The sequence below is a fragment of the Chaetodon auriga genome, chromosome 13, assembly GCF_051107435.1.
Source record: "Chaetodon auriga isolate fChaAug3 chromosome 13, fChaAug3.hap1, whole genome shotgun sequence".
NCBI classification, from domain to species: Eukaryota; Metazoa; Chordata; class Actinopteri; order Chaetodontiformes; family Chaetodontidae; genus Chaetodon; species Chaetodon auriga.
The window spans coordinates 5279320-5292455 of NC_135086.1; the positions used below are offsets into that span (position 1 = coordinate 5279320).

Sequence of the window (13136 nt, forward strand, 5' to 3'; positions counted from 1 at the left end):
GAGGGCTGGAGGTGCTGTGTTTTGCATGAAAATGCCAAAATCACTCTTTCATTCTGACTTTATCACTGTGTTTCATTACGCTTGATGATCACAGTGCTAAAAATAATGGGGTAGAAGATTTTATTAATAACATCCAAGAGCCTGTAATTTAGGTATCAAACATAATGTTGGTTTTTACTCGATTTCAGACATAAAAGTCATTTTAAAAGTTAGAACCAAAGGACTCGTCATGATAGATGCTTCTCCCTTGTTTTGCATCAAGAATCAGTTTTTAAATTTAGTTTTATTCCTTTAATTTTCTCAGAGGAGAGAGAGAGAAGGGCTCAGAGCAGAGGGAGGACAGACAGACGGGGGACAGACAGACAGACAGGCAGGCAGGCAGGGGGTGGGGGGGTTGGAGGAAGAGCAGAGCGGCAGTTCAGTCCCCATCCACGCGCTGCCGGGACTCCTTCTGGCGCCGCGCGCGCGGTTCGGACAGAGAGGCGCGTGATGACTTGGACCTTTCCGGAACACCACCAACATCATCATCACCACCATCAACAAGTGTGAGTGTTGTGCTTCACGCGGAGACATATAAACAGCTCCGCTCGGGATATGAATCATCTCACGCGGAGGTTGAAGAACTTCGCGCGTGCCGCAGCCGTTCAGGAACTTTACCGTTTTCTTCTTTATTCCTCTCCGAAACGTGGACGCGTTTAAGCAGCTGATTACTTTTTTTTAAAAGAAGAATGTTTCGTTCTTTATTTCCAGCTTTTTTTCAGCGATGATACAGACGTGATATGAGCAAACTCATCGCTGCGCTGTCGACCGCAGCTTTGGTTCAACATCACCTTTGCATCCAGAGGGTGAAGGAAAAATGTTATTAATGCATTCAGAGATGAAACTCCGTCCTGGTAAGTGAAGTATACTGTTAATTAAGTTATTAAGATGCGTATTTATTTCTACCGATGCCATATTACAACCACAGACATTAATGTGATTAAAATATTTTAATGTCTGAAAACAACATTAAAGTGTTTACCCTGCACTTAGGCATCATTAGCCGGATTCAATTAAAATCTTGGCCTGAGGTTTTCCAGATTCACCTAATCTTATTTAGGATGCATGCACGTGTACTCCTCCAAATTTTGTGCCAAGCTGCGATACTTTTATTGCTTTAACTAAAATTGTGCATCTCCTTGTAAAACTGGAGAAACGTGTCGACGTTGGCTTTTTAAGAGCCAATTTACCGCCTAGTGTCATTTTAAGAGATTACTCCAAAGGTGATGTAGGGAGGGACATCTGAGACAGGCTGCAGTGCAGGGTGCATGTGTACACCAGGACATGTCCACTGCCCTTAATGATACAGTGTCATAACAGCACCGCAGGCTGCTCGGCCGCCCTTGTGAGTGGAGATGCCACATCTTGTCCACACCTGCTGAGCTCAGACTGATGAGGACATCAGGGGCCGTTTTTAAGACATGTGTGTCTGTGGCTTTAAGCCATGAAGCCAAAGGAAAGAGGGGAAAAAGACAAGGGATATAAGAAGAAAAGGACAGAGCTCCGCGGGGTGGATGACCTCGAACGCAGCGTGGGGTTCATTGTGTGATCAGTGGAGCCCACCAGAGGGTGCGCCGGCCTGAAGTGCTGATCCTCCTGCAGGACAGATGGAGTCATTTCAGAGCCCACAGATATTCTTATCATGAGTGAGAGACAGCAGTCCTTGAAATGTTTGAGTCTCAGGGAGATGAGCTGTTTTTTCTTCTTCGTGCCGCTTTGATATAATGTAATCAATATTGATATGCAGTACAGCCGTAGCATCAACGTAACGTTAGAAGACAATGCAGAACAGAATGACGTTTTCCTAATTGAATGAGAAAATGCTGGTGATGACCCACGAGTGCGCCTGCTGCTTTATGAGATTTGCCAAAGTGAAATGGATTCTTCTCAATAATCGCATTATGCATTTGTAAACATTTTGGGGAGAGCATTTACTCGGCTCAATTTGGAAAGACAAAGGCAATTTTCCTGTGCACTTGGAAAATGCAAGAATCTCTGGATGAGTTTGAGTCTTCATACAAACACTGACAGCAGCCGTATGACATCTTCTGCTGAACCGATGAATTAAAGAAAAATGTTTTTCTGCTAAAGAATAACACTGTTTTTTCTCTCTTTCAGTGTGAAACATGACATGTTGATTCCGGCGTCGCTTGGCCTGCTCTTCACTCTCTGAAGCTTTCAACGTCCTCACAATAAACCTGAGATCACAGATTCCCTGCTGGATTACGCTCAGTGAGCAGCTCAGTTTCTGGATGAGCCCTTTTGAATTCGATTTCAAAAGATTATATGAAACTCTATCAAATCAATTTTGAAGGATTCTCTCAAGCTAAGCCCCCATGTTTGCGTGAATAAACATATAATTTCAGCATTTTGAAAGCAAATGAAGCTGCAGTTGTCACAATTTAATGTCAAGAAACGGGTGAAGCTATGATTGCTTTTACCTGACAGGACTTGTGGGAGGTTGCTGCTGAATATGCAGGACATTGCAGGGCCTGATATGCCCAGGAAAGCCCCTGTCTTTGATGGCTCTGCCCTCTTATGGGGCTTGCTTTTCGGATTATTCGTGGCAAATGCACCAGTGACAGCTTGTCCCGCGAGTTGTCACTGTATAGAGAAGAGCGGCATGACTGTGGTCCAATGTATGTCTCGCAACTTGGAGAGGATCCCGTCAGATCTTCCACGAGATACCATGGTTCTACTTTTGGCATCTAACCACATCACCCACATCCCCAACCACGCCTTCAAAGACCTGCACTACCTTCAGGAGCTGGACCTGTCTAACAATGACATCGAAACTGTGGACGTGGGGGCTTTTCAAGGTGTTTCCGACAGCCTCCTTGTTCTGGATCTATCAAACAATGGCATCCAAAGTGTCCCCAAAGAGGCATTTGCCCGTCTGCGAGCGAAAATCAGCCTCTCAAACAACCCGTGGCACTGTGAGTGTACGCTGCAGGAGGTCCTGAGGGAGCTGCGGCTGGACCCCGAGACCGTGAATGAAGTGATCTGCCACACAGCGGTGCAGGAGGAATATGCAGGCAAACCGGTAATCCAGGTGCTGGACTCAGGGATCAACTTCTGCAACTTCCACCACAAGACCACCGACGTAGCCATGTTTGTCACCATGTTCGGATGGTTCACCATGGTGATCGCGTACGTCATCTACTACGTGAGACACAATCAGGAGGATGCCAGGAGGCACCTGGAGTACCTCAAGTCACTGCCCAGCAGCTCTCAGATCAGCAAGGACTTTGACACCATCAGCACCGTTCTTTAGCAGGGCTCAGAGGATGTGGTGTGTGTGCGTGCGTGGCTGTAAATATGTGTGTAAATGTGAGGTTCTGTACAAAATGACTTAAAAGCTGTTGCAACACATTATAACCAGTGTTTCTCAGCACATCATTTGAGGTCTTCAGTGACTAAAATCGGGTCATTTTGAGTTTTTCAGCATACAAATGATAACTTTTGTAATATTCCAAAACATTTATTTTGATTCTATTGAATATGAGTAAATCTGGCTGTACAACCAGACAGGGCAACAGTGATAGCACAAAATAAACAAAACGCTAAAACTCGCATTCAGCTCACAGAGATGAAAGATCGAGACCGGAGAGATAAATGTTCTCACTCTGGTGTCGATCCACAGCGTGATTGAATTTGGACTGAGACGAATGAGAAAGACGACTGTGTCTCCCAGTTACTTTGTATTGACTGATTTATGCTCTTCATGTCTCACTGTCAAGGTAAAGGGCATTTTTTGAGACTTTGGATAATATATGAAATAGGGCAAGGCGGCATTTACATTAACAGCGTTGCCTCCAATAACTCTTACACAATTATAATTACAATGGGTCATTTGGCAGACGCTTTTATCCAAAGCAACGTGCATATTAATTCACACACCGATGGCGCAGCATCGGGAACAGTTTTGGGGCTCAGTTTCTTGCCCAAGGATACTTTGGCATGTGGACTGCCGAGGTCAGGGATAGAACTGCCCATCTCCTGATTGGCAGACGACCGCTCTACCTCCTGAGCCACAGCCACCAGTTACACAGCTGCTGGAAATGGGGGTCCTCTGTGCAACTACTGCGTCGTGTCACATTTCAGACAAAATGCAGTCAGGTAAAGAAAACTTGCCACGCTTCAGCTCTGTGTTTGAGTAAATCCGAAAAATTATCCAAACAAGCATTTCAGCATCTCGTGAGAAGAATGTTAACATGTCTGCTGACTAACCAGGTGAAATTCCAGCTTTGCTCCAGACTGAGATCTGCATGTGACGATGTAGAGGTGGAGGTGAACATAACAAAGTGAACTTTCATTCACGGCTTGACTCACTATCATCTGCAGAATCTGTTGGCGAGGGACAAGATTTTGGTATTCCCTTTGTAGTCTGACTTGTATTGACCAATCACGTTTGAGTGGGCTTTGGTTCACGCAGGTAGACAGTCCGTGTGGAGAGCAAAAGAGGCAGAACGCATTAGCTGACATACAGTCTCGGAACTGATTGGTTATCGTCTGACGGTGATTCAGCTTTTTATGAGCTGTTTTATCTGTATTCGTACGCAGGTATCTGTTTATCGAGAGTAGCCTAAATCTTGAGATGTTGTGGAGCTTGACAGTAGTTGCTAATTGGACTGTAAACGATGACAGGTGCACAGAAGAGGAAGTCTTCATCTGTCTTTCCATTGTCCGGATGTAACAGCTGCATGGAAGGCCTGAAACAGCAGCTGTTGCCCCCAGAGGCTAAATCATGGTCAGACGATAGCTGATGGGTTCTGATACTGGGCAAGCTACTAATTGTAATAACTCTCAATATATGATCTCGGTTAATTTTGCAGATCTCAAAGATCTTGGGATTTTTGGATGTATTAAACGTTTTCTTACGTCTTGGAGGGGTCAGTTACAGCACAGTTTAAAAAAAGTTAACAGAAAAAGCGCTGATTAACGCAGCCTGGTTTACTGATCACTTTCCGAGTCAGAAGCTTTTGGGTCCAAATGTCCTGTATGTATGAATGTATTTCCGTTGAATGTCAACATTCAGAAACACCACAAGCTTTATGTTATTTGTCAATCATGACAGAGAACCACAAATAGCTGAATGAACATGCCATAACCATGAAAACTATTGATCTGATTGTAGCTTAACGCTGTCTGTTTGGACACAAACTGAATCTATTTTTTAACTGCTCATGGGTCGCTTTGCTGGTCAGGAGTTGATTGTGTCCAAGTGCCTACTCTCTGGGACTTCTACACCATAGCACTGTGCACTAAGTTGGACAGCTGAGTGTCAAGTCCTCTCCCTGTCCACCCTCGCCATTGCAGAACTCAGAGTCAGCTGTAAGGTACGCTAGCCAGTTTCTGTGCAGGGCTGGGGGCCTGAGTCATAAAGGTGTTGAAGCCTAATTCCCCAGATGGGTGGATTTTTCCAAAAAAGGACAACAACGAGTCCCAGACGGCAATGACAGAAAAGTTTTCTAAAGTTAATGTCACATGCTTTTCTGTGATTGACAACTTACTGTGCCTGTCCTCGTGTGGTGACTCCCACTCATCCAGTAGTTCAAGCAGGTTAAAATAAACTAATACTTGACCTACTCTAGATACAGTCTTTTTTTATACTACTGTAGGTTTATTTGTTACCGAAGTGTCTATCCGTCTGTGAAGTTTTGACCTGTCTTATAACAATGTTTGTGCCAGCCAACGTAGATACAACTTTTACAACCTAAAGGAATGCACATGCCATCTGTGTTGTCATTTTGTAAAATATGTCTGAAGCTAAACCCACATTGAAGTGTTTGTATGTGTTGAAGAGCTTGTAATTGGTCAATGTCTTTTCTTCATCCATAGAAGAGTCGGTCCATGAGCTGTGTGTTTCTGTGATGGAAATGAAAGGGCTCCAATAACTGTGTTTGTGATAATCATATCAATTTTCTATCTGTTTCAGTAATTATTGTATGTTTGTTTTGTTCTCTGGATTTCAATGGACACCTTACCAGCATTTGAAAATAAAAATTCTTTTCCAAGACACTTCAGCCTCCTCACATTTTTGCATTTTGGCTCCATATACAATAAATGGCCAAGTGTCTTCTGAAGAAAGCCAGTTTTCACCATCACAAGCGTGTTAGCTGGACCCTCTTTCTGTCAGATTTTTCTCTGTTAATTAATTTGCACTCTGTGGTTTCAACAGACAATTTAACTTCAGGAGAAAAGGAGCAAGCTGGACATTGGGGAAAAAGCACCAATGAGACTTAAAACGTGCACAAAACCCAAAACATGCAATTTCATTTGTTGGGGTGATTTTATCAGCAGTCAGGATTTTGGCTGATTTCTTTGTTGTGAGGGGATTTAATGATGGAACAGAGTGAGCTGGCATTACCGTGATAAATAAAGGATTTTTGATCTTCCAGGAAATTTCACCTCACAGTGCAGGGTGTCCAGACAAGCCTGTAAGACAAGAGTTTGGCTTATTCAGACAGTAGCCTGAGTGCACAGTGTGGAGATCGATAAAAGACTCATTACTGAGAGAAACTTGCGTCTGCTGCTTCAATTTTAAAGGCCAATGTCACTAAAGCTCTGTGACACACTGTAGCAATTATTTGAGATGGTGTTTCCTAAACCGTTAGCACTGCATTGTTTTTCTGAGGCTTTTTTCTATGGACATTGTCGTAGCACCTCACGTCTTCTTTGTCAACTATTCAGGGTTTCTGCTAATGAATCTGAGATGCAGATGCTGCCAATAAGCTAATTAAACAAGCATGTTGGATGATTCTTATCCTGACCCGACCAGGACTGAAATCTTAACCATTAAAACTTTAAGGTGAGGCAGATGAAGCTCTTGGTTAAGGTGAGGGAAGGGGTCATCGTTAAGGTTAATAAAAGTCAAACATTAGCTGCAGGTCTGTCACAGGAGGGGAAATCCTAATTGAGATACTCCACACAATCCATCATCATAACCTACGTCATTAGCAAGACCCAGAGACACTCCCTGACATCAGGCAGCAGCTTTCTCCCAGCCAGCCGCGGGCAGTACAGAGGCTGACCCTCATCCCAAACCATTCAGTGCAGAGTGGTGGAAGGCGAGTTGTAATCAGTGCCATTCAGTTTTTTCTGTGTTGTTTTTTGTCTCAGTGCTCTCCCTGATTATTTTCTTGGCATGCTACATCATCGTCCCTTTTTTCCCTCCACTGAAAACATAATCTATTGTACTCTCCCACTGATTAACATGTAGAGCGACACACTGGGCTGGAATATGACCCGCTCGTTCGGCCTCATGTGTTTGTTCATCCTGGCTGTTTGCCCTTTGCACCATCTGTTCATTGAAACATCATTAACATTTTAATGAAAGACTCTGACTCTTCTTCTGAGGAAGACAAAAGAAAGTGCATGTCATTCCTCCTTGTTAAGGAGCTTTGAGTTTCGCTGCAGAAATAGCAGCCACCCAGTACTGATCCCCAAATATAAGTTTTGTATGTGACAGATGAAGGCCAATTTACATTTTACAACCCAATTTGTACAGAACAATTACCCTGTTTACTGTTTGACTACATATTGTGTGTAACAGATGCTGTTTTCAATGGGGAAAACCTGAAGGTAACTGGACTGGTTCTAGTACAAAATACAAGTCTAGTTCGTGCAAACCTCACTGACCCACTGGTGGGGCAGTGAGCACTCATGCTGTGTTGCCAAACTTGATTCAAACAAACAGAACTTTATTTTAAAATCCAGTGGAAATCCCAAAGTTTCCAAAGACACCAAATATGTGTGGTACGTCTGCTGATTTTTAGGCAAATGTGAATAAACTGATGCAGAAGACAGAATATTGAAGGGTTTCAGTATTCCTCTTAAACATCATAGAGAATATGTATGATAGCGTGAGGGAGTGTGGAATGATGGGAATTTAACAATCTTAAAGCTGCTTAAAGAGAGACTGCATATGGAGGGGCTGGAAATGACAACCATACAAATTATACATGCACACTGAACATTGAACTGCATAAAAAAAATACAAAAAGCCTTTATAGTGAGGGCTATTATTCAGCTTTTCAGAAGAAATACTGCTGTTGAATATTTCAGAGGTAATTTTCAGTGCTATGAGCACAGTAAACGTATCATATACATAGAAATTGGAATAGAGGCAAAAATCTTAGATGGGTTGGAGACAGGTATCTTAAAATCTGGACTAGTAAATTCAAAGCTAGATACCACAGAGATACAGAGAGGAAAAGAAGTTTTTTGTCACTTGGATGACCTTTTGGTGTTACTGGATTCCAAACTGGGCAAAGTGGGCCCCAGCACCCCATACCCATAAAGTCCCAAAGGCACCAGGTTTACCATAATCTGATTCAGTGCAAGCTTATTTGCTAATATGCACCAGAAAAACACCATATAAACTGAAAAGACGAGGGCTTAAACATAGCTTCTGCATGGCTGAAGGTCCTGCCGCGTAGATGTTCGTGTCAGAATCAGAGGTATCACAGCCTTGAATACTGCTGAAGAACGCTGGCATGGTGTGCATTCGTAAATAAATTCTTAAATCACAAACCAACTCGGAAAAGAGTGAGGGCGTGCAAGCAGTCAACATAAGGGGATCTGTGTGCGGTGGAGAAAGAATGTGACCCATCCACAGCTGCAAATCCCACACTGCCAAGTGATCTGTCATGGGCCAGAATCTATTCCACGTCTGCGGTGCATCATCGCAGGCGAAGCCACTGTTTGTCTGCTGTAAGCTGTCCTGGACACAAATACCACATCTGATTTAAAGTCAGCGTTCAGTTACAAGTTGTGGTGTTTATGGTCTGAACCTTGTTTCAGATGTGTTTATATGCAGCCAGAAATGAAGGTCTATCTGTTGTTTTTGTCATTCTCTTTCTAACAGCATCTCACCAGACCCAAATGTAATTGCACCTCCTGAAAGCACACTTTGTCTTCACGTAGAGTCATTACAGTTTATTACAGGCCAGAGTTTTTAATGGGTACACGTTGTCTAAAAATGGCAATGTGTCTAAAAAGTGTTTTCTAAGAGCTCATTTTTTACCCATACTTTGTTTTTGAGACACTGCTCTGCTAATATTTTAGATGGAGAAATGCACTGGGTGAGATACGCACTTTGTGCTTGGAGAAGGCGCTGAAAGGACACTCAGCGTAATAGAGTTAAGATTGATAACCCGACTTTACAACAATCATAAAAAAGTACTGTTAGCGCTTCACTCCAGAAAAGGCAGTGTGCGCCTGGACAGGTGTTCACGCTGTAAATCAAACCGGACTGTTCATCTGATCAGAGTCTGGAAGCAGCTACTGTTTCAATGGAAACATGATAAAGACGTGACTCTCCGTACTCATTAAAGAGGAGGCACCACTTTCACATCTGCAGCTTCATATACTTCATAAGCTATGTGCTCCTGCTCTTTCCCTGCATGATGAATTTGATGCAAGGCACCAGCACTCCAGCAGAGTCAGCACATGGCCCTCAATTAACTGTAGCATCACTTTGCAACGTGCAAAACCTCATGTGGACAGTTAGTCTTCTCCGTTGAAGGACAAAACTTTGGAACTGTCTACCCACTGAGTTGAAATGCAGCACTGTGAGGTGTTGAATCATGGCTGAACACATCGTTCCCATACCTAATATGCCTGTATGGACACACCTGCAGTTTTGTTTAGTACTGTTTCTTTTCTTCCTCCTGTTTAAATGTTAAAAACGCCGCCTTTCGACAGCTGTTGTACTAATGTTTCAGTGCAAACACTGGACGCAGAGCATCTGCATAATTGTGAATGAACTATACTCACAAAGCTCTCTTCTAGTCTTACCGACCACTCAAAGAGCTTTACAACATGAGCCAGCGTTCACCCATTCACACACTCATTCACACACTGGTGGCAAGGTGACGAGTGATAACCATTCTCTCTCACACACACACACACACACACACGGCTCAGTATTATTGCACAAGGAAACTTCGACAACATGCAGAGTGCAGGGGCCGGGAATCGAACCCCCGACCTTCTGATGAGTGGATGCATTATATGAGCAGTGCAACTGTTATGTGCATGTCAAATAAGGGAAATTTATGAGTGAATGTTGATTACACTGTGTAATGGCTATAGAATAATGACACCATCAGCGTTTCGACTGGTTTCTATAAGCCTCGCGTTCACTATGCAATTCAGTTTGCTACCGATCACCCAGGAAAATGAAGGCTGACTGCCGCTCCAGTCAACCTGGCACCATTTGTCTGCTTTCATGTCTCCATTACGGACTAAATAAATCAATCAACTCTTGCTTTTTCTCCTAATGTCTTTCTCCGACTGCCCCCTCCACCCTGACGTCGACCCCTGCCTTTGGTTACTTGCATGAAACTCAAAGTGTCCATAGAAATGCGTCTTTCTTGTCTCTTATTTCCAAAGTGGTGTTTACTGTGTATTCATGGGAATTCGGAAACAAAAAGTGTGAAAAGTGGAAACACTAAGGCGTGTCTGTTTCTCCTTTAACTTAAAGTCCCCTCCAGATTTCTTCTTCTTCTGCAGGTGAATGTTTGAGCTTCACTGTGCAGAATGATGCATGTGCACAGTTTGACACTAGAAGGCTTTTTCACACATCAAATTTTCTCACCGCTAATTGAAAATCTGGTTTTTAAGAAGCAGGATTACGAGCAGGATTAGTGACATCACAAATGGTTTGGAAGCCAATTGTGGTTCAATATTCAACTTACACAAGCCTCCAGTGGACAAACACTGAAAGCTGATTTTACAGTGAAGTAGGAGGCATCTAGAGTCCGGCAGTTAAACTTGTGAAGTGAAAACTATTTGCCTGTTCATTCATTCTTCTGTTTATTGAAGGAGGAGTAGGTACCATTTTAAGGATTTTAAGTTGGTGATTATACTTTTTTCCCTGCACAAATCATATCAGACACAGTTTTTATGAATGTCTTAATATATGTGTGGAGTGATCTTTAACTTAAAGATGCAAAAATGCTCAGAGTTCCTCATAATGACAAATCATTAAATTCTCATTACAAGTTCCCGCTTGATAGATTGTTCATATAAAAATATTGATTGGTGCAGCTTTAATGAAATGATCACAGTAGTTTCAACACTGCTGCTGGAATGCGTCAAAATCCTAACTGTGGATGTGTGACAGCTGTTGGCTTCCTGCAGGTTCGCACTTGAACAAAAAACTTGAAACTTTCCACATTACAAACTTTTCTGTAAGACAAAACTTTACATTGGCCTTCAAGGACACAGCGTTTATGACATATGACAGTTTGGGTCGTCCTGAATCATTGCTAGCTGTAACCCCTCGTGCAGTTCAGACTCAAGTCTCATGGATGTGGACAGTTTGGGCCATTTGGAGGGCATGGGTAGCAGGTGGCAGAGAGACTGCCAAGGAAGGTCACAGTTTGAGTCTCTGAAATGGTGAACGTGTCAAGCCACATCAAAGCGTCCTTGAGCAAGGCGATAACCAGCCACGTGCCAAAATCTCCCGAACTTCACGGATATGCTGAATCATTTCGGACATCTACTCCGCTGCCATTTTAGCAACTTCTGATCACAAACTGAATTATGCCGCCCTGACAACTCAAAAGGGACCTTTAGAAACCATTAGCATTTTAACTTTTTAACAGCTCAGATTCCTAAAAAGACAACAAAGCACACGTAGGCTAGAATTCAAAGCGCTTTCAATAAGACCTGACGGCACACCTGCCGGCAGGTTACGGTGAGAGTGGTGGAGTTTCTGCATCGTTCTTCATTAATCTCACTGAGATGAGGAAGCACTTTGCTTTCCCTCACGATCAGCTCATCATTACATCTCTGAAAGCCACAATCATCATCTCAGCTCCACATGTGCTGGTAGGATAATGTGTTCAATTAACCCCCCACCATAGATTTCACTGCTGACAGTGACCACCGCTGCTTTGGATCCAGCTCAGGCACTCAGGGTGGTGGTTCATAAGTAAGAAGGTGCCTTAATACTTACTCTGACTTAATCACACCTGACTTTATGAGAGGTGGTATTCATGAGTAAAGACTCATAACTTTGTCACAGTGAGAATGTGTTTTCAGTTGCATGAAGAGTATTGATTTGGATACTCAGAGAAGCCCGGCAAAGAAAAGAGACAGAAAATTGCACTTTAGCACAAATGATTTGCTTGTGCAGTCTCAAAGGCTCCAAACGCTCTCTTCCTCCGAGTGGAGATTAATGGCAGGCCATTAAATGCGTGTAAATGTTATCCATACATGACTCCAGGATTTGGAGGTCATTGGACTAAAATCAATACCCGACTTTCAATAACATGATGTCAGAAACTGACAAGCAGCGCAGCGTGGCAAATCAGATTTTCAGTGTAGCCAATAAAGGAGGTGACCTGCTTCGGAGCAGTGTTTAGTTAATGGATTTTTAAAATGGGGACATCCAGAGCTGTGGTGGTGCCAGGGCAGGAGACATGCGGACAGATCAAAGTATGAGGTGGAGTGACTGAAGGAGCATCTGTCAAACCCCTTCTCCGACAAACTGTGTTTATATGAACACAGTTTTCATTATTATGTTCACATTTTTTTTTATTAATTATTATTATTCAAGTGCAGTAAGTGTCATGTTCTCAAACTACAGAGAAGGTGCCGGTGGTTGGGGTACGTTGGGTGTTTTACAAAGTCTCCAGTCTTTTTCAGTCCTCACTGACACAACAGCAAAAAACACAACTTCAAAATGCACTCTATCAATAGGACCTAAAACTGCAGGATAAGCCAGGCATAAAGATCAGAAGAGGAAATAACTCTGCACATAAAACAGCCAACATCAGTAACCTATCATAGAGGCAAAGCAAAGAAAGTACACAGCACCGAAAAGGTATCAAAACAGCCACAACGCCAAAAAACTTCTATGATAGATTACTCAATCAAAGCACATGAAATTATATCTGTGTTCCAGGTGTTATGGCCGGGATTCAAAAACACTAAATACTGTACACTCATCCGCTTTCTTGTCAAGAGAGAGATGGGAAGATTTATAGTCGAGTCAGATTTTATTTATGTAGCCCAAAATCATAAATCACAGTTTGCCTCAGGGGGCTTTCTGTGCAGCGTCCTCAGACCCTCATCAGGTAAAG

General features: G+C 43.0%; 1 protein-coding gene across 1 annotated transcript; it reads left to right on the plus strand.

Annotated features, from left to right (window-relative positions):
- The first annotated feature begins 2512 nt into the window (after positions 1–2512).
- On the plus strand, positions 2513–3931 carry lrrc3 (leucine rich repeat containing 3). Its single transcript, XM_076747342.1, has one exon. The coding sequence runs from the start codon at positions 2513–2515 to the stop codon at positions 3311–3313; it is 801 nt and encodes a 266-aa protein (XP_076603457.1). The 3' UTR covers positions 3314–3931.
- Positions 3932–13136: the final 9205 nt, after the last annotated feature.